Source organism: Callithrix jacchus, chromosome 11, assembly GCF_049354715.1.
Source record: "Callithrix jacchus isolate 240 chromosome 11, calJac240_pri, whole genome shotgun sequence".
Taxonomy (NCBI): domain Eukaryota; kingdom Metazoa; phylum Chordata; class Mammalia; order Primates; family Cebidae; genus Callithrix; species Callithrix jacchus.
The window spans coordinates 28367205-28386415 of NC_133512.1; the positions used below are offsets into that span (position 1 = coordinate 28367205).

General features: G+C 38.7%; 1 protein-coding gene across 2 annotated transcripts in view; it reads right to left on the reverse strand.

Moving 5' to 3' along the window:
• The window catches only part of WIPF3 (WAS/WASL interacting protein family member 3), a 109210-nt gene that overhangs the window by 78020 nt on the left and 11979 nt on the right, over nt 1-19211 (reverse strand). Inside the window, exon 2 of one of the 2 annotated variants that reach the window (XM_035253530.3) lies at nt 3520-3661. In XM_035253530.3, the coding sequence (XP_035109421.3) occupies nt 3520-3609 (90 nt within the window). In that variant the 5' untranslated portion in view covers nt 3610-3661. Of the gene's footprint in view, nt 1-3519; nt 3667-19211 lie in introns of both variants that reach the window. The other variant, XM_035253529.3, reaches the window with a different exon arrangement.

Consider the following 19211-nt stretch of genomic DNA (forward strand, 5'->3'; position numbering starts at 1 on the left):
ATTCGTTTTCACTGCTGTATAGTACTGTATAGCATGGCCGTAACACATTTTATCAATCCATTCTACCATTGATGGACATGGGGGGTTGTTTCCAGTTTTGTGCCATTCATGCTGCTACAAACATTCTTAACATGTCTTTTGGGTCATGTGGGCACACACTTCTCTTGGGTATCTACCTAGGATGCACATATTTAACTGTGGTAGGTACTGTCAAATGTCAAAACCCTGTCCAAAGGGTTTATAACAATTTACACTCCCACCAGTGGTATATGAGAGTTTCCATCACTCTGCATCCTTGCCAACATTTGTCACTTTCTTCTTTTAAATTCTGACATGATTTTAATGGCGGCCCCATATACCACTTAGAGGATATATAATAATTTATTGAATCTCCTAGTATAAAAATTTTGGGTTGTTTTTTGTTTCTTTCTTTTTGGTTGTTATTATAATTAATGCTTTCACTAATCTCCTATAGCTATATATTTCTATATGTCCATAATTAGTTACTTAAAAACTACTTGAAGGGAAACCATGTCAAGAAAATTACTTGAAGTGAAAGTAGGTCCATTTTCTAAAGGGTTTGCGCTCTACTGACAAGTTGTATCTTGGAGCATGTCACCAAGTTTTGCTACCAAGAGTTATAAGTGCCCAGTTCCCAATACTCCAGCCAACATTTAAAAAGTGTCTCACTAAACCGATAGATAAAAATGGTAAAATGGTTTCTCATTATTTTAATTTGTTCTTATTCAATTGTAGTGAGATTAAAATATTTGTATTTCTTCCATCTAATCATATCCTATGCCCATCTTTGTATTCATTCTTTCCACAGTAATCTGTAAAAGCTCTTCATCTGCTAAAAGCATTACTTGCCTTTAATATATATTGTAAGTATATTATTTTTCTACATAAATATAGAAAATATGTTTTAAGAAAATATTAACATTTACATAATAATTTTACTCCTAAATTGACTTGTTCTTCAGAGAGAGAGAGAGAGAGAAATGAGGGAGACAATTCAAAAATTTAACCAAATGTAAAATTATTTTTTATTATGCATTTAAGCATCTTTAAAGAAAAGGAATTCCCTAATGAAATACTAAATGTTATTGTCAAAATTATTAAATTCTCTTCTGATCTTTGCTATTTATTGCATATATTAAGTAGCTGATTTCATTATGCACAAAATGTGTGTTGTTTCTAATCCATCATTTTATATCTACTTCTACATATCAGCATAGAAGTAATTTTTTTTTTCTTTTGAGATGGAGTCTTGCTGTATCACCCAGGCTGGAGTGCAGTGGCTCAATCTCAGCTCACTGCAACCTCTGCCTCTCAGGTTCAAGCAATTCTCCCTGCCTCAGCTTCCCGAGCAGCTGGGATTACAGGTGCCTGCCACCATGCCCAGCTAATTTTTGTATTTTTTCATAGAGATGAGTTCTCCATGTTGGCCAGACTGGTCTTGAACTTGGGACCTCAGGTGATCCACCCACCTCAACCTCCCAAACTGCTAGGTTAACAGGTGTGAACCACCATGCTCCACCAGATGTAAGTTTTAATTGCCACTACTGCATAATGCAATTTTAAATTAACGGTATGACATAACACATCTTATTTAGTTCTCATGAAATATTTAAGATCCATTTTTTTCACTATAATAAATAGCGTTGCTGGGCACAACCTTGCATAGATTCTTCTTGGCATCTTTAGGGTTAAATTCTTAAATCAGTCTCAAAAATAAAACTACCTGATTATCAGGGGAAAAACTATGATACATACACATTTACTGTTTTCCCCCAGAGAACACTCCAGAAAGATCTGTTCAACATTTACTGAGTCCTAGACATTTGTCTGTCACCAGCAATGTTTAAAAAGGATTATTCTTCTAAACCTCCAATAACATGGGTTTTTTTCAGTTTATTTATTCTGGCTAAATGTATGGGTATATCGTGTATTTGAAGTTATTCTAAATTGTACTTCTTCAGTGCTTACAAGATCCATATGGTAGTTTAATGTGTGTTTCCTTTATTTATAAACTGTTTATTACTCTGTGGCAATAACCCTGAACTTGACTTTGGGTCAAATTCGGCAGTGAAACTTCAATACTTATTCTATTCTTTGCATATATTGGTAGAAAACTTTCAAATGTAATTTATACTATGTGCTTTCTTTCCACTCTCTTGCAGAGCAAGAGCCAAGTTCCAGGCAGGTCTACACCCTTAGCACCTCAGATAGAGTCTGTGTACAAAGCTAATGTCACATGGGGTGACATCTCAGGCATACTTTCACCCTCACCAGGGCCTATGGCCTTGCAGCTGGGGCCGCAGGCTCTCCCTTCATAGCCAGCACTCCTCAGGGTCATGTCATCTGCGAATCTGAGGGAGGGCAGCACCCAGAAGGGAGGATAGCAGGGAGGTTCTGTTCCTGGCTTCTGCTGACTTGGCTCACACCATCCTTAAGCAGCCCTGTCTCTGTGTGCCGTATCATCATCTCATTTATATTCTACTGAAAACAGAAGCTGCGGAGCTGGTGCGAGACACCCCTCACTGAAGTGGTGTGAGGAATGGAGAATAAATGTGAGAAGTGCTCCTGGTTTTCTTTAGAGGAAAGGTTTGCTATAAGCATTAAGCACTAGCATTTTTCTGAAACTGCGTGTGTGAGGTGGTGATTTTTGCCCCACATGGGGACATCTGGCAATATATGGGGCCATTTTTCCACTACCACAATTGGGGGGTGCCACTGGCATCTCGTGGGTAGAGGCCGGGGATGTTTCTGAACATCCTACAATGCATAGGACAGCCCCAAACAACAAAAATGATCTGACCCCAAATGTCAGTGTTGCCAAGGCTGAGAATACCTGTTCCAAAACAAAATGACCACCCACAGTGGCCCCCTCCTAGACCCAAAGCAAACTATTAAACCAGGAGAGAGCATTCAGCAACACAAACTGAAATAGCCTTGATTTAGTCTTGTGTAGATATGGAAACTTCATGTAAGAATTTTATATTTTATTGTGGCATTTCCTATTACAGTAGGAAATAGGCAATTCCTATTACAATATATAATGTAATAGGAAATATATATATAGCCCAGTACTATGGTACCGAAGCTCAAGCTATTATTATCACCATCCAAATTACACATTGGAACTTGACTTTGCAATGCCTCACTAGCTGTGCACTTTGGCATGGCCCCTCGTGTGAGGTTTCCAGTGAGACAGAAAGTCACTCAGAGAGACTCTCAAGCCTGTACCAAGAAGCAGGAATGAGAAGGGAAATGACGTACACCAATGTCATCAGTACACCAATGAGGTGGAGGTGGAAGCTCCTGAAGAATGGGGGAGAGAAATGGCTGAGCCAGGCTTGTTTGGAATCAGATTCTAAAACTGCCAGATCCAGCTACCTGCCACCTGCCACAGGGAAGCTAGGCAGTGCTGCTTCTGAACATTTAAAACCTTCTGCTCAAATTTATTCAAGTGATTTAAGCTCCACGGTAAACCAATCAGAAAAAAAAAGGACTTACCAGAGGTGCTGATGGTAGGGGAGGAGGAGGAGCCCCCAGAGGAGGGGGAGGTGGAGGCAGAGGAGGTGGTGGCGGCGGTGGCACTGGCATGTGTCACAGTGTTGATGTCTCCTGCTTATGAATGGTCCCAAGAGAGTGGCTTCTGCTCTGAAAGAAAGAAAAACAATGGCTTTAAACTTGGATTTTTTACTCATATGCAGGTAATGCGTATCTTGCAGACATATGCATATTATAGGTAGTTTGATTCTTTCACCTGTTCATTCATTCATTTATTCACAGAGTATCCACTGTGAGGCAAGCCTTGTGCTAAGTGCTGGAGATTGACAAAAGCAGCCAGATTCTAGAGACAATTAGGCATTAAAACTGATAGAATTTAGCTATTTGAGTCTCAACACAAATAGAATATATATATATATATGTATATATATATACTTAATTCCATAATGATTTTTCCAGATAACTGACTTCTACCTTTTTAGCATTAAACTTTTAGTTTTATCGTTTTCAGTCATTCTGTATAGACTCCCATTTTCCTAAGCAAACAGAATGAAATGTAACCTTTTGTAAATGTCACAGGCTCAACATGAACTCATGATGCCAGCCTCGAGCAAGGCTTAGGGTGTTAGTCATTTTTCTGCCTCTTTCTCTCCTGTTAGCTCTTACTTTCCTTGCTGTTCCTGTGTCATTGTTTCTGCCCAGCCATCTTGATGAGGATGGGCCACCTCTCTTCTGCATAGACTGTCCATCCGGTATTTGCTATGCAGGGGGGGTTTTGGCATGATTCTGCAAATATGATTCTGTTTCAAATAGCTAATATAGGATGTCTGATCTCCGGATAAATGTGTGGAGCTTGTATGTGTGCATGCATGTGTCTATGTGTGGGTGAGTGTCTAAGAACTCATAGCAAGGTACACTGCAAGGACTTAAAATCTGTATTAAAGAAAACCCCCATAGTTTATAAGAATTGAAAAAACCTCTATGAGAACCTAAAAACAATCAAAGCAGAAAGTGAAATAAACATCACACTCTTGGGCAGGGGTGATCTTGTGTTTCTGCTGTTCCTTTAGTCACTGGAGGACCAGAACGAGGCCTACCCCTCTGTTTTTTTATCTTTAAAATCCAGTGGCATTTAATATTTCATGTTAACATTCTTAAATCCACAGAGTCCAAAAGCATTTATACAATGTGATGCTTTCTTGGTAGCATAGGCCACTGAATTTTGCTCACTTAATATGTTAGTTCTTTTTATCTTTTTATATCTGTGACACACTAATCACACTTATTTCCACAATAATCTTCTAAGGTCGGGACTTCAACGCCCTAGCATCCCCATTTTTATAGGTAAAGAAAAGGACATTCAGGTACATTAAATCTTTTGCTCAAAGTCACCTATACTATAACCAGCAGACCTGGAATTGGAACCAAGGCTTAACAGGCTCTAAAGTCCAAGAACATCAAATGTATCATTTTGACCCCTTTTAAGTATACAATTCAGTGGCATGTAATGCATTAACAATGCTACGCAACCAGCACCACTATCCATTTCCAGAACTTTTTCATCATCTCAAACAGAAACTCTGTACCCATTAAACAATAACCCCCCATTGTCTCCTCCCTTCAGCTCCCGGTACCCTCTGTTCTACTTTCTGTCTCTATGAATTTGCCTAGTCTAGGGACCTCATATACATGGAACCGTATGGTATTTGTCCATTGGAGTCTGGCTTATTTCATTTAGCATAATGTTTTCAACCTGCATTCATGTTGTAGCATGGATGAGAAATTCATTCTGAATTATTCCATTGCATGTATATGCCACATTTAGTTGAACCATTCATCTATTGATGAGTGCTTGGCTTGCTTTCACCTTTGGGGTGTTGTGACAAATGCTGCTATGAACCTTGATGTACAAATATCTCTTCATGACCTTGCTTTTCACTCTTTTCGGCATATATGCAAGAGTGGAATTGCTGGATCATATGGTGCCATCTTTTTTCCCAGCAGGGTTAATCTAAAATTGTATAAAAATTGTAAATGGCGTAAAACATGTGTGTCTGAGCAACTTTTTTGGGGAAAGAGTCCATGATAGTTTTCCTAAGAGTTCCAAGGAGGTGCAAGAGCTGACTGTTGCACATGACTATATTTTTCTTACAAAGTATTTCAGGCTCCCCGAAAGAAGGAACCTGATCATCACTGTCCTACTGCTTCCTTCCTTGGTATTAAAACAAGAACAGAAAGACCAAAAAATAAAATACTTATGAGAGTCCACAGCATAAAACCATAGTAAAATTGAGCAGAGATCTCAGGAGGGTAGTAGGTGTTTCTTTCAGGTAACATCAATGTTATTTTATTACTAAAACTAAAATAATGGTGTGCTAAACTAATACACACAATGACATAGAGTCAAACACAGCATTTTACAGGCTGATGCTAAGGCAACTTGGATGGAAGCCCACAATTTAGTTGGAACAAACATAAATTATCAGATATTTGTATTTTAACACTTTCTTTTACAGGAGGCACTGGATCTATTCGTTTTATAATCTTTTATTCAGTGGCAAAAATATTTTCAGACAAAATTTTATAGCAAGGATTAAAGAGTTGGTTGAAGTATTAACAGCACAAGAGAATATAGAGAGGGCTCATTATATAAGGATCTCATCTTCTAACTAAGACACATGACAGGAGACAGAACTGCTTCTCCTGGTGAAAAATTGGAAAGGGTGGGGAAGAATAACCTTTAAAAACTGAAATGCCACTTACCTAAGGGTTTTGTCATTTACCTAAGAAAAAATAGCTGTATAAAGAGACTTTAAGGATAATTGTGGCAGAGTATTCCTGTAATCCCTCAGCACATGGCTAGGTTACATCTCCCAGTCTCCCTTGCAGTTATATGTGACCACAAGACTGAGTTCTGGTCAATGCAATAAAGGCAGAGGTGATGTGCTATTACTTCTGGGCTGATTAAGAAAGACCTTCTGCCGTGACTCTTCTCTTTCTCCACTCATTGGCTGGTAGCAAAGGTCCTATGTGTTGGCAGAGCCACAAGATGAAAGGAGTCCAGGTCCCTGACTCACCTGTAAGACCATCTGCCAAACACCTGATTAGACTTTACATACGTGAAAAATAAACTCCCATTGTGTTAAGTCATGAAGATTTTCTAATTAATTTGTTTTATCCACTAATATTGAACCTATCTAATACAGGAACTAAATAAAATACAGTTGATTCTCATTATTCACTAGAGTTATATTTAGAAAGTTGTCATGAACACAGAATGTGATGATTACTTCTATGTGTCAACTTAGTTGGGCTAAGGGCTGCCCATCTGGCTGGTAGAACATCATTCCTGGGTGTATCTGTGAAGGTGTTTCCAAAACAGGTTAGCATTTGAATCTGTAGACTTAGCAAAGATCTCCCTTACCAATGTGGGTGGCCACCATCTAATCCATTGAAGGCCCAGCTAGAACAAGACAGCCCATGGCCAACAGCACTATGAGTCATGTCTGAACAAATCTTATCAAACAAATGTTTTCCATAAGGCACATCACAGCCTTCCTGGGCTTAAGAATACTAGGCAGCGCTTCAGCACTTCACTTGGGGCCATTTTAAACTGCAAAATCACCAACAATAAGTACAAAATTTGGAAAAATGTGGCATTACACAGACTGCAAGAGGGATACTGGTTTATAGGATAAGAGCTGAAACAAAAGGCCAGAGTGTCCTCTTATTCCAACTCAGCTAGAACATGCTTATGCTATGTACACGTTAGTGTCTACAGTTTTCCACCACTTTTCACATGCCTGGGAATGACCACAAAAGCACCCTGAGTACTGATTTTCCAGTTACAGACACATTTTAGCAAATACGCATAGGCGACTTCATGAATGTAGAATCTGCAAGTAATAAGGATCAGCTGTATAGCTTTTTGACTCACCCTCCCAGTAGGTGCCCAGCCCTACATTGGGGGCTTCTAAGATGTTGTTTTCTGTAATCCTCTCGACAACCATGTGGTAGATATTTTCATATAACAAATAACCAAACTTTGCCTCAGAGAAGTATGCAATTTCTACTAAATTTCAGAAAGATCATCAGAGCTGAATTTAAAGCCCTGGTTTTTCTAATCTAAAACCTCATTTCTTTTCTTTTCTCTTTTTTTTGAGACAGAGTCTCACCCAGGCTATAGTGCAGTGGTGTGATCTCAGCTCACTGCAACCTCCACTTCCTGGGTTCAAGTGATCCTCCCACCTCAGCCCCCCAGTAGCTGAAACTATAGGCACACACTGCCACACCTGGCTGATTTTTGTATTTTTAGTAGAGATGGGGTTTCACCATTAAAACCTTGTTTCTACTGCACCACATTACTTTATTAGCATGATATGACTCAGGTCATGTTACACACCTGCTTCCATTTTGCAAAGATTTTAAAATATTTTTGAGATCTTTAAGTGAGAGGAACCCCATAAAGGTGACTAATTCTTCCACTTGCTCCTCCTTCACCTGAGTGCCCTTGGTTTCCATCTAGTTTTATCTTTAGGAATCTGGGAATGCTTAGGTACCACGGAGATGCTGCCTTGCTGAACTCTCAGGGAAAGATTTTTCAAAATCCAGGATTGGAGGATATTTTTATATTAGTGTTTGATGGCTGTGAAAGACTTTTTTCTTTCTTGACAGATACAATAATTAAGCAATTACCAAAAGAAGTATGTGTTAAAATCTGACAGTTGAGAATGCTGAGCTCTGGGAAGTCAGGGGCTGCACCCAAGAGCTCTTTGAGGCTTTGTGTTCTCTCAACCCATTTAGAATGTTGTTTTGCTCTGAAATGTATTTAAAATGTTTAGAATTTAAAAGGCCAGAGTCTCAAAGGCTTTTATACTTTCTCTCAATTCATGAAATATCTGAAAAACAGCATCAAAATGTACATTCAAGCACCATTAGAGGGTGGTGAGGGAAACAGAACTAAAATGTGCTTCCACGGGAGGCCAGAATACAGGGACTGGTCTCAGAATCAGATGGCCCCGGGTTCTGCTTCCACCTTTCCCTTTTCCCAGCGACATGGCCTTGGTCGGGTCACTTTACCTTAGTTGGCCTCCTTTTCTTGATTTGTAAATTAGGAGCTATAATGCTTAATTTTTTTGTTGTCAGTATTAAAACAAACACTGTATATGTAGGCACAGTACACGTCCTGACACATACGTGGAAGTAATACTTATCATCACCACTACAAATACCTATGTTAAAAGGAGAAGTCAGATAAATGCCCCAGGAGAGGTAGAGAGTGCTAAGGCATAGAATCATCCATTCACACTTGAGGAGGCGGCTCAATAAAGAGACACTTGGTAGGAGGAGATGCAATAGAGACACTTGGTAGAAGTGATCTTATTTTTCACCAGGCAGAGAGATGAACAGAGGAGTCTGTTCTAGTAAAGCAGGAGCAGCAAATAATTAGATACGGAAGTGGGAGAACACAGCAGCCTGGGAGGCTCTGCCTATGTGGGGGAGAAAAGGAAAAGGCTGCCATGACAGAGATGCGTCAGTGACAGCTATCCTGCAAGCGTCTTCTTCCTTGGGTAGGGGTGCTCATTTGTCTTGTGGTCATTCAATGTCTTTGGACACATCATAAGCTGGACAAATCTTCCATATATGGTGAGTCCCATCTCCTCCAGCCAGAAGCAGAGTCCCATCTTCCCCAGCATCCCCTTGTCAGTAGGGAGCAGGCTGTGACTACCCACTCAGAGATGGGCTAGATAACAGGTGAAAGAGCACAGATGGGGTATGGCTACAGGACAGGGGCCTGAGTCTGCAGTGGGAGCCCCTCTCAGCACAGGTTGGTTGACATTCCATGGGAACGTGAGCCCAGTACTGGCCAGAACCCCCTACTTCCCTCCCCCAAAAGCCCCATGTCTATCCAGATTTTTGCATGAAGTTCAATTTTGAAATCTGAGTAAGTAATTTAAAAAGCATTTTTAAAAGCCAGTGGGCCACAGAGCACAGAGCACGTCTGCAGGTCACACAGGACTTGCACCGCCACCTCTTTACCGGGAGCTATTCCAGGGTGAGGGTATGGGCGCCCTACTTGATCCCTTTCTTTCCCTTACATGGTCAGCCTGTCTGTACTCATTCAGAAGTGACGTGGACTGGGCTTCACTCTCTTGTTAATAAAAAATTGTACATGTCTGTGTTCCAACCACACTTTGTGAATTCCTTCAGAAAGAAATAACTCATGGTAAGCAATTTTACACACTAGTTGCTCTTGTCAAACTCTTAAGATTTATCCCATAAGTAGTCTGTGAGACTATAGCTGTTTACACCAGAAAATGTACTTACGTTTTAAAATATAAGCAAGAAAGATTACTACTACCATCTGACAAAATCATGTACACTGGGTACAGTGGCTCATACCTGTAATCCCAGTGCTTTGGGAGGTTGAGGTAGGTAGATCACTTGAGTCCAGGAGTTAGAGATTAGCCTGGGCAACATAGCAAAACTCCATCTCTACAAAAAATTAGCCGGGTGTGGTGGTGCACACCTGTAGTCCTGGCTACTCAGGAGGCTGAGGTGGGAGGATCACCTGAGCCTGGGGAAGTGAAGGCTGCAGTAAGCTGTGATTGTACCACTACACTCCAGCCTGGGTGACAGAGTGAGACCCTGTCTCAAAACAGTAATACTAATAAAATAACACATTTGACTAGGAATCTGCAAATAAGCTACTATGCAATCCTAACTTTGTATGTTTTGACACTGTCCCTCTTTCAAAGAAACACATCCCTTGTTTCTTTGGCTACAAAATGTGGCAGGGGGAGGAGAACAAAGATTTCTCACTTCTGAATGAATGAAGGCTAGTAAACCTCATGATGCAATCTATATCTCATTGTGATCTCAGTAGGGGCCTGCCACCTCTAAGTGTCCATCATTCATCTGTCAAAGGTAGCTTGCAGCCAGGAAATCATGACCCACAATCCCATGGGCAAACAAGGTACAAATAAAGGGGTTCTCAAAGTAAACGTAAAGTTTCTAAAGCTATAAGTAAAATAATAAAATAATTTTATTTTTTAAACTTCTTTCCAGGTGATGATGAGAATGATTTATAATGGTCACTTTCTGGTCATTTAATAAGTAAATTCTCTGGCCATATCTCTCTCCTTGGATTTCCCACCTATGAGATCTCATGCTCTACCTACCATTTCTGTCAGTTAAGACTGTCCTCTTTTTGGCCAAATGAAAGTTGCTGCTCTCATTCTTCTCCATGGTATAAAAAGACTGTAAATAGCTTTTGTGGGGAGGTGGGGCATGTTGGCCTGAGTAAGTAGGAAAGCCAGGAACAGGACTGGGGAACATCTGATGAAGTAAATCACTGAGCATGTATTTGTGCTTTAGATAGCAGTGAAACAAATCAGTCCTGACACAGCCCTGACTGTGTCAGGCATTGTTCTTAGAGAGTTTCATTTATTAACCCATTTTTAAGCACCATGACACACCAATGAGTATTATTATCTGCATTCTCTGGATGAGGCAATTGAGGGATGGAGTGGTTAAGAAACTTGCCCAAAGTCACACAGTGTGATTAGCGGAGGAGTTGGTACTCAAACCCAGGGTGTCTGGCTCCAGAGGCCAGGCTCTTAAGCACCATACTAACTTAGGTCACTTGTATACAACAAATGACTTTTATGGGTTTTGTGACAGCCACATACCACCTAAACACATATTTATTTAACATTTACTATAAATCAAGCCACACTTTTAGTTAAATAAGTTTATTTTGGAAAATAAACTTTAAATTATTATTATAAATGGAAAATCAATACCACTTGGTTTATAACAATGGAAAGTATTAATAAGAATAAATGGAAGGTAATAATAAGAATAAACACAGGATCTCAGGGAGAATAAACATTTGGAAGGTATTAAGAAGAAGGAATGTAATAATAAAATTAAACACAACCATTATTTAAAAATGTTTACATACTCGCTAAGCTCATCTCCAGGTTCCCTAGCAACACCTCAACTAGGCTTTGGGGAACACTGATCTAGGGTAGTATTTACCAAACTCCAGTGGAGGGTGAGTCACTGGAGATCTTGTAAAGACGTAGGCTCTGATTCAGGTGATTCGGTAGGTCTGGGTTGGGGCCTGGGATTCTGCATTTCTAACAAGCTTCTGGGTGAGGCCAGCACTGGATCCAGGGCCACACGGAGCAGCTCTCCAATGTGGAAGGCTGTAGGAAAAGCACTGTCTTCATGCAGACCTACTGAAGCAGAATCTCTGGAAGCATCTTATCTACAGGGGGGTTTTATCCTCGCTCAAGTTTGAAGAATCCTGTTGTAGCACATCTAGGATGATGAAAGCATTCTGTCTCCCACAGAGTCAGAAGTTGTGGCCTCTACTGAAAAGGCTCATTTTCATGTAGATTCATTTAATTTCAGCAGGCTGGGTCCATGCAAATAGCTACTGTACTTGGAACTGAATATGACATGAAAGTGAAAGGGAAACCATTCACTCTCACACAGGCGATATGAAGGACTTCTGACACCCGAGAAACAGCTCAGACATTGGCTCCAGAAACAATCGGCTCAGCCCTAACTAGGTGTTATAGTTAATTATCTGCTGAAATGCTGAAAGGATCAATGTGGGTTTATCTATGTGAATTCTAAAATGAAAACATACTTTAACCACATCTAATATGAAACCTAGTATGTCACACATACTAAGAGGAGTGCATAAATTGGTTTTCTTTTATAGGACTCTTATTGAAATGCAGATTTGTTCCCAGATCATTCATTGAATTCATTCTAATTTTTGAACAGTATTTGGTGAAAGGAAAAATGAAGATATTAATAATATTTATCACCAACTCAGGCATTTAAATGATGACTGAGTTCCATAAAAATTATTATGTGTGTGGTTCCCAAAGGTGAAAGGAGAAAATACTGATTTCCTATCTTTCTTTTTTCCATCCTTGAATTAATTAAGAACTGGGTTTATTAAAATTACATGATATTAATCACACATTCATGAGTAAGCTTCCTTTTATATAACAGCTATGCTTCTAAAAACGGTATCTCTACGTTTTGGAAAATCAAGGTAAGCCTTAAGCATCAAAAAGGAGCTTAATTTTTTTTCCCTTCAACTTTTACTTTAAGTTCTGGGTATATGTGCAGGGTGTGAAGGTTTGTTACATAGTGAGACGTGTGCCATGGTGATTTGCTGCACCAATCAACCCATCATCTAGGTATTAAACCCAGCATGCATTAACAAAAGGGAGTTTATCATTCAACAGAAACTTGCAATTAATATCATAAAATAATGAGCCATTTTACCAAATGAATGACCACCTCTTTATGTTATGATGCTAGATTTTATACGGATGGTGTTTTTTACTTTCTTAAGGCTAGGGTGGTAGCTTTTCACATTGTACATACTCCAAAAATGCTATTGTTGCAAAAATCATCGAGGAGATAATGTGCTGACTGGAGGTGGCATGGGGTACAAGAAGAGGCAAATCCTTTCTTTCCAGGTTTTGGGTGCGACTTTAGATTAGTTTCAGCACTTTAACCTTATTCCTACTGCTTCAGGATAAGCAGATTCGGATACCCTGGCTCCCTCGTCCAGTTAGAAGTTAGGCTAAAACCTCAAACAGCCTGCAGCAAGGAGCCTCCCTCACCTCAGCTACCAGGCAGATTCCTTCCTGAGACAGCCAGCACATCAGTGACAGCCAAGTCTCACAAACTGACTGGCAGGTGTCACCTCTCAGAGTCCACGGCATCATTCTCAGGTTTAACATGTACTCCTCTCTGGGCTCCTTACTATGAAGTCAAACTCCATGTCTACGCTTTACTGTGTTCTGGGCCTCCTCCATTTTAAGCACATTCACACTGCTGACATTTTCTTATAGCCCCCTCACCTTTTTTTTTTTTTAAGAAAAATACATCTCTAAGTCTTTGTCCATGCTATTCAGACTGCATGTCATGGCCTTCACTACGAAAATACCTACTATTAGGAGAAAATACCTACTAACATGCAAAACTGTGTTCAGGTGCCAGCTTCTCTGCATTGATTTTCTTCTCCCTTTGGAAGGGTTAACTGCCCTTATAGCACTTTGCACTTCGGTCACACTTTTATTATGGTACTAGGCACTCTGGCGATTTTCTTTTTCTTTTTCATTTTTGTTTTGTTTTGTTTGTGAGACAGAGTCTTGCTCTGTCACCCAGGCTGAAGTGCTGTGGCACCACTCACTGCAAGCTCTGCCCCCTGGAGCCAAGCCTCAGCCTGGCCTCGAAATTGCCTGGCCCAATTTTCTTTTTATATGTCTCTGTGTCTCCCTTCACTGGATCATGCGCTCCTCAAAGGTTCAAAGATAGGGAGTATGTCTTTGGGATATTGGTATTGCCAAATGCCAAATACTGTTGCTTTAGTGTGTTAGTCTGTTCTCGGGTTGCTATAAAGAATTACCTGAAACTGGGAAATTCAGAAAGAAATTTATAAAGAAAAGAGGTTTAATTGGCTCATAGTTCCACAGGCTGTAGAATAAGCCTAACAGGATCTGCTTCTGAGGAGGATCCAGGGAGCATTTACTTATGGCAGAAGGCAAAGTAGGAGCAGGAGTCTTACATGGCAGGAGCAGGACTGGGGTGGGGGTGCTGCACACTTTTAACGAGAACTCACTCACCATCATGAGAACAGTGATAAGGGGATGGCGCTAAACCATTCACGAGAAACCCCCCATGATCCAATCACCTCCCACCACGCCCCACCTTCAACGTTGGGGATTACAATTTGACATGAGATTTGGGCAGGGATGTAAATGCAAACCATATCATTTGGCATTGAGATGTTTTTGTATCAAGGCAATGGCATATAAATCAGGAACCAGGCTCACGCAGAAGCTAGAGACACACCTTGTCAGCAGAACATTATGAAAGTTCTATGTGAGTCTAGAAATGAGATATCATCTGAATGATTATTAAATAAAAGTATTACCAACCAAAAAAGGAAAGAGAAGTCTCAAAGTTTCTGTCCAATGGTAGACCTCATTATCATCATGGGAATAAAGTATATTCTGAATGTTGGGTTCTCCCAGGAGATGGAGGTTGCAGTGAGCCAAGATCGCGCAACTGCACGCCAGTCTGGGAGACAGAGACTCCATTTCATAAAAAAAAAAAAAGTTGCGTTCTCAAAGCTTACAGTGCGCACTAGAAAAGCCTTCTCTGCCATGATGCAAAGCAATGCAATCAAACAGAAATCATTTGATAGTTGGGAAAACTGGTCTCTAATTCTGGCTTTAATTCCCACCTATTTCTTTATCAAGAAAAAGGTAGCGTTTCTTCTTTTTTAGGTTGCACAAATATGAGGAGCAAAGGAGTACTGCTTTGAGATAAATATTAAAGAAATTAAAAATTGCACATGACCCTCTCCAAAAAACAAAGTTCTTCCAAATGTGATTTTAAAGTAAGGATATGGTGGCTTATTGGAAATGGAAGTGGTCTTATTAAAAACCAGCAGAGAGGAGGCAGCTTGCTTTTAGATTTTAGATTAAAAAACCAACTTTTCAAAATGAAGTTCAAGAAGATCTTCTGGTTTTAAGATGGTAAAAAATATCTTTTTCTTCCTTTTCTTGGAAATCATCTCAAAATAATAAAGAAAAAGAAAACTTTCTTTGGTAAAACTATATCTCTGTAACTCTGCACTTCAATGAAGGAGACAGGACTGCTCATTGCCCAGGACGATCTAATACAGGGTGTGGAAACACTGTAGAGGGTACACTTGTGGCTGTGGGCCTCAGACAAAGCCTGCAGAGCACTGCTCTCCAAAGTGGGAAGCACTAGCATCTTGGTGAAGAAAATCCATCAGCTCTTGTTTAGAATAATGGAAAAGAGTGTGTAGGATGGCAGTAGGACTGATCTTAGACCCTAGACTCACCAGGGAGGAGGGAAAATGGCAAAGGCAAGGCATGTCTATAGAGGCATCCTAGGAATGAGGTAGGCTAAGAAGACAGTGAGTCTTGGGCAACTTTAAAGCTACCCTTCTCTATTGGCTGGGGAATGGAGGGTCCAAAATTATTTGCAGGAACAGATACAAATGCACATTTCAATGAGTCGTATAACACACATACTTCTCTCTGTGTATCACAAGGAGTTCCTCCCTAAGCCAAAAATAATCCTTGCTGGTCTAGACATTGCTACGGTCATTTCTTCAAGTGAATTTGAAAATAGTTGGTCCAAGAAGAGTTCATCTCATTTCAAGATGAATAATGAAAAAGAGAATCAGTATAAGATCTATACAAAACAAGTAAGAGAAGAAACTGGAAAAGAACAGACGATAAGTGAAGAAGTTTATTAGAAAAAATACTGCTGTAAAGTAGATGAAAGCTCTGACAAGAAATGTACTTATTACCTCAAAGAATGTAATGAAATAATTAACCTTTTAAAACAAAGACCCAACGAAAAGAGATAAGGACTCTCATGAGATACAGCAAAATAATAGAGAATGAAAAATAACATGGCAGAAGTAAAAGAGAGAAATGAAGCAGACACTAGAGGAAGCCCAAAGAAAACAGGTATTGTTGTAAACACATTGAGTATCATGGAGGATTGAGAAAATAGCAGAATGAAATGTAAATGGACAAAGAGTTTAAAAGCATTAGAGAGAAACTGCTAGATATGTAAGACAAATGAAAAAACTGGTTTTTCTGAGTAAAAGACATTTAAAAAAAACTGGTTTTCCTAAGTAAAAGACAGAAACAAATTCAAATACATACTATGAAGTATACAATTTAAGAATGCTTTTCAAAAGTAAGATTTAATTCTGTACATTTAAAGGTACAAGGCAAGGCACAGTGGCTCACGTCTGTAATTCCTGTACTTTGGGAGGCCGAGGCGAGAGAATAACTTGCACACAGGAGGTCATGAGCCTGGGTGACATAGGAGAACCCTGTCTCTATAGAAAAATTTAAAAATTAGCTGGATGTGGTGGCGTGCGTCTTGTCCCAGCTACTTGAGAGGCTGAGATGGAAGGATTGCTTGAGCCCAGAAGGTGGAGGCTGCAGTGAGCCGTGATCAAACTATAGCACTCCAGCCTGGGTGACAGAGCGAGATCCTGTCTCAAAAATGAATTAATTGATTAATAAATAAAATAAAAGGTATATTGGATCCAAAGAAAAATCATATGGTTTTGGAGACCTATTAGCCATGACACAATATCCCAGAGAAACAATGTGTGACCTAAAAGTTTCTATCCAGCCAAATGGTCATTGTAGTAAAAAGGCAAGTGGCAAATGTTTTTAAACACAAAAGAGGTATGTTTCTTGAAATTTTATTGAAGATATCAGTATTGGAAAAATGTCAGTCAATTAAGAGTTGAGGAGAGAAAGTGGGGACCAAGAAATGGCAGTGAGTATTGAATCAACTGATGAATCAAGACTGAAACACCTATGGAATTATGCTATCAGAAAGGAACGGAACTACCATTAATCATGGCAAAATGAAAAGATATAACTCGTAAAAGTTATCAGATGAAAAAGGAAGATAAAATGGGAGATATATGCATGTTGATTCCTTGGCTATTACACTCAAGAATAGTATCTTTAGAGTTAATAAATCATATATATTTCTTACAGGGGTATAAGTCAAGTATATTAAAAGGTTTAGTTTTAGAAAAACTAAAAAAAGTGATGATATCAACTCGAATTGAATGGTGGAAAGGAAGTTTGGAAAGGTATAGAGGGGAGGTGAGAAGAAGTGGATATTCAGTATGGCTTAGGTCAGGGAATCAGTGGATACTCTCTAAATTGAAAGAAACAACTACGGAGGATGATTATCATTATAAAGGTAACTGCTAGAAGAACTAAAGATAGGGCACATCTGCCAAATGAAATATATGGGTACAAAGCAAGGAAATAACCAGATCATTAAGTGACATGTAAAAAAGCAAATCAAGCAATAAAAAATAGAAAACAGAACACATAACAAAAATGATAACAAACATTTCTGTCATATCAATACACGTAAATAGGCAGAGCTCACATATTAAGAGAGAAATTTCTCAGACTGGACCAAATTCAACTATGTACTGTGTAAAAGATACACACCTAATTTCGAACAGAGAAAATTAAAATCAGTATAAAAACCACTAAACAAGGCAAAGAAAGATTCTTTATAACAGTAAAGAGAATAATATACAAACTTTGAGTTAGCAGCCAAGAATACCTATGTTCCAAATTGCAGTACCAAAATTAATAAAGCAAAACTACAGGATATTATTCAAGGAAAGCCAGGCAAAACCATATTCAGACCAAGATTTTTATGGGTTCTCTCTCTGTCCATGTCATATTTATTGGATCAAAAAAGTAAGGTTTAAAAATATATAAATAAAATAACTGCAAGGTGGGGGAAATATATGACTATATATTCTGAATATAGAAGATACATATTAAAGTGTCCCTAAAGCAGCCATGGAAGGGACTACATGTTAGCTGTACATAGTGCAAAGAAAATCGCAATAAATTATAAAATATAGAAACAGAACAGACAATATTCTCTGTTCACAATCCTATCAAATGACAAAAATACAAAGAAAACTTTAAAAATTTTATTACTTGGAAACTTTTAAACTTTATTTAACAGCTCTTGGAACAAAAATATATGAAAACCACACTTAATGAGTACTGAGAAAATAAGGATAATGAAAGCATTGTATATCAGAACTTATGGAATACAGCTAATGAAAAAGTCAGAGCAAAAGTCATAGCTGTAATTATGTTTATAAAACAAATAATAACCCTCAAGATGCATAAATAACAGTAATATAAACCTAAAGAAAGCAGAAGAGAAGGAATTAACATTTATTTGTGAATTATAAAAACCAGATATTTAGGAATTAGGAAAAAGATAAATGTTTAAATGAATATATACAACAGCTTAGTCTCTGAAAAACAAAGAACAATAAAATAAGTAATCATCTAACCTTAACCAAATGAGGGAAGGGAGAAAGAGAAAGCACAGATACACAAAATAAAACAAGAGACATGGAAAATAATAATAGATATAGAAGACACTAAAAGATTTTGGTCAAATCTAGGTAAAAAAAATTTAAAAACTTGGATTGAAATAGACAACAATTATGAAGGTTGAATATGAAAATACGAGTTAGTAAAGTACCAAGACAAGAGAGAACATCTAAACAGAAGAAATAAAGTTGTTGAAGATCCACCACCAAGAAGGGTGAAAGATACATGGCTGGATTCTGCCCAAACTCTAAGAAGCAGTTAATGACCATGCAGCAGTCAGATCCAAACCTGAGAAAGAACAGAACCAACAAAAAAGAAAACTACTGACCAATCTCATTTATGAATATGGAAGAACAAAATAAGAAGCACAAATGAACAGAATTCAGTAACACGCTAAAAATAATACACGCCAACCAAGTAAGGTTTAAATGCAAGATGTTTTAAGGCTAGAAATCTACTGATATGACTCAATATATTAGGGGCATAAAACAAGAAAATTGTACGGTCATCTCCATAGCTGCCCCTAAGTATCTATAGCATAACTCAAAATACATTATGGCAAATGGAGAAAGACTAAACAAATTCCAATTAAAGTCAGGAACAAGACAAGAATGTCCACTATTGTCACTACTAGTTATCATTATCCTAGAGCTAGTAGTCAATTCAATTAGATAAAAGAAATAACTGAATTATATA